Source organism: Rhinopithecus bieti, unplaced genomic scaffold, assembly GCF_001698545.2.
Source record: "Rhinopithecus bieti isolate Rb0 unplaced genomic scaffold, ASM169854v2 scaffold_11933, whole genome shotgun sequence".
NCBI lineage: Eukaryota > Metazoa > Chordata > Mammalia > Primates > Cercopithecidae > Rhinopithecus > Rhinopithecus bieti.
In genome coordinates this window covers 886189-888649 of record NW_016806995.1, presented here as the reverse complement: position 1 = coordinate 888649, position 2461 = coordinate 886189, and the positions used below count along the sequence as shown (strand labels likewise).

At 51.1% G+C, this 2461-nt stretch overlaps 1 protein-coding gene across 4 annotated transcripts in view; it reads right to left on the bottom strand.

The window, feature by feature from the left end:
• MMAB (metabolism of cobalamin associated B) overlaps nucleotides 1-2343 on the bottom strand; it is an 18106-nt gene extending 15763 nt beyond the window's left edge. For all 4 annotated transcript variants that reach the window (XM_017879696.1, XM_017879695.1, XM_017879698.1 and 1 more), the window contains exons 1-2: nucleotides 2133-2343; nucleotides 401-462 (exon numbers count right to left, since the gene is read on the bottom strand). In XM_017879696.1, coding sequence (XP_017735185.1) covers nucleotides 401-462; nucleotides 2133-2248 — 178 coding nt within the window. In that variant the 5' untranslated portion in view covers nucleotides 2249-2343. The remainder of the gene's footprint in view (nucleotides 1-400; nucleotides 463-2132) is intronic.
• Nucleotides 2344-2461: the final 118 nt, after the last annotated feature.

Genomic DNA, 2461 nt, shown 5'->3' with positions numbered 1-2461 from the left:
TTTCCCTGAGACTTTTTTTTTTTCCTGAGATGGCATCTTGCTCTGTCACCCAGGCTGGAGTGCAGTGACATGATCTTGGCTCACTGCAACCTCTGCCTCCCAAGTTCAAGCAATTCTCCTGCCTTAGCCTCCCAAGTAGCTGCTGGGGTTACAGGTGTGCACCATCATACCCAGCTAATTTTTGTATTTTTAGTACAGATGGGGTTTCACCACGTTGGCCAGGTTGGTCTCAAATTCCTGGCCTCCCGACAGGGCCTCCCAAAGTGCCGGGATTACCGGCATGAGTCACTGTGCCTGGTCACATATTATACTTTTAAGTGGCCACAAAGAATTTGGAAGAACTTTAAAATGGTGTATGCCGTGAGTACTTCTCTGCGTTTTTCACCTGTCCCCACCCTACCTTTGTCTCCCGTTTTGGTGTAAATCTTGGGGATCCTGGGTGTCTTCGAGGAAGGCTGTGGCCTAATGAGAAATAAACATCAGTATCTGGTGAGTGGGTCACACAGAGGGTGAGCTTACACAGAGGCTCAGCTCCTTACACAGAGGGTCAGCTCCTTCAGTAGGTCCCAGCTTGCTGCTTGTAACCTCAGAGACAGCACTCACCCCTTACTGCTTAGATGGTCATCTCTTATTGATTTCTTTCCCCTAGATCCCTTCTAATAGCAAACATTTTGTGGGCAAGACCAGAGCTGGGTGACAGTGTGTACAGTAGCTGATGTAACGCCTCGCTCAACATAGGCTCAATACCTATTTGCTGAAGGACTTGATTAATCCTTTGCCATTGTCCCTGCACTGTGCCAAGTAGTTTACAGGCATTACCTTCTGGAATTATCCTGGAATCTTTCCACAACCCCAAAGGTAGCCACCACCTATTCTCTTCATTTTACTGAGGAGGAAACTGTAGATCAGATGAGACTCACCTTCCTAGATCATCCAGGAAGAGGCAGGAGTGGGATGCTCAAAACTGTCCTAGACCAGAGCACAAACTGTAACTTCTATCCTGCTGAAATTCTTTATTTATTATTATTATTTTGAGATGGGGTCTCACTTTGTCGCCCAGGCTGGAGTGCAGTGGCACGATCTAGGTTCACTGCAACCTCTGCCTCCCGGGCTCAAGCAATCCTCCCACCTCGGCCTCCCCAGTAGCTGGAACCACAGGTGTATACCACCACACCCAGCTTTTTTTTTTTTTTTGTAGAGACAGGTTTCACCATGTTGCCTAGGCTGGTTTTGAACTCCTGAGTTCAAGCAATACGGCTACCTCAACCTCCCAAAGTGTTGTGATTACAGGCGTGAGCCACCATACCTGGCCTATGATTATTTTGTTCACAGACAGGGTCTTGCTCTGTTGCCTAAGCTGGAATGCAGTGCAGTGGCATGATCATAGCTCACTGCAGTCTTGAACTCCTGGGCTCAAGGGATCCTCCTGCCTCAGCCTCCCAAGTAGCTAGGACTCTTAACTCTACCCTACCCAAATTCTTATCTTACACTCCACCAACTTAGGGCCTCTTGCAGGAAAAGAAGCCTGAGCCACTTCCATACTATGAGGCTTCGAGTGTACTCAGAGATGAAGAATCGTCAAAATACAGCTCAAAAAGTGGCATTTTCAAATAACAATGTAAACAACTCAATGACATAGCTCAAAATTAAAATGTGACATTACAAGGCCATTCGAAGGTTAATTTCCTGGATCTGTGAACTAAATTAATCCATTATTAATCCACGGTACTCTAGAGGTTCTGAGGTCTGGGTTGGGTGCAAGTTTCAAGGTATATGAGGAAAGCCATCTTTAGAAGGCGCTGGTGTATCTGGGACCTGGGGGATAAACTGCTATGGAAATTGGTCACGATCTGAGTCGAGAGCCCTGCTGGCCCACACGGGATATGCCATGCCCTGCCCGATGACAGCGGGGTTTCACTGGGACTTAGGCAAAGACTACCAGGTCTCTGGCGCCCACGTGGCCCACGTTGCCACGGTGACGTCAGGACAGCGTGGAGATGTCACCGGAGGGGTGCCGTGGAGATGTCACCGGAGGGGTGCCGCGGTGACCTCACGACGGTGTGACGTACCCATGACGACGACACCACGATTCAAAGCAGGTGTTCGAGTTACCCTTCCCGCCAGCCACTCACCTGTCCCCGTCTTCCACGCCCTGAGGGCTGCGGCTCTGGAAACGGGGATACAGGAGCCTGGCGGCGCCGAAGCATCCGCGCAGGCCAAGACGACTCCCCAGGCCCCGCACAGCCATCAGCCAAGCTTCTTGACGGGAGCTGACCCTGCCAGGTTCCCGTCCAGGCCCCGGAGTCACTCCACCCACAGCTGGCCGCGCCACCGCTCAGCTGTCAATTTTCATTGGTTCGAGGTTCTCGCCCCAGGCGGGACACTCCCAGGGACTTGTTTCCCATTGGTTTGACGGAAGGAGTGGGGTGGGAAAACCCGTGCCGGCTTGGCTGCATCACCT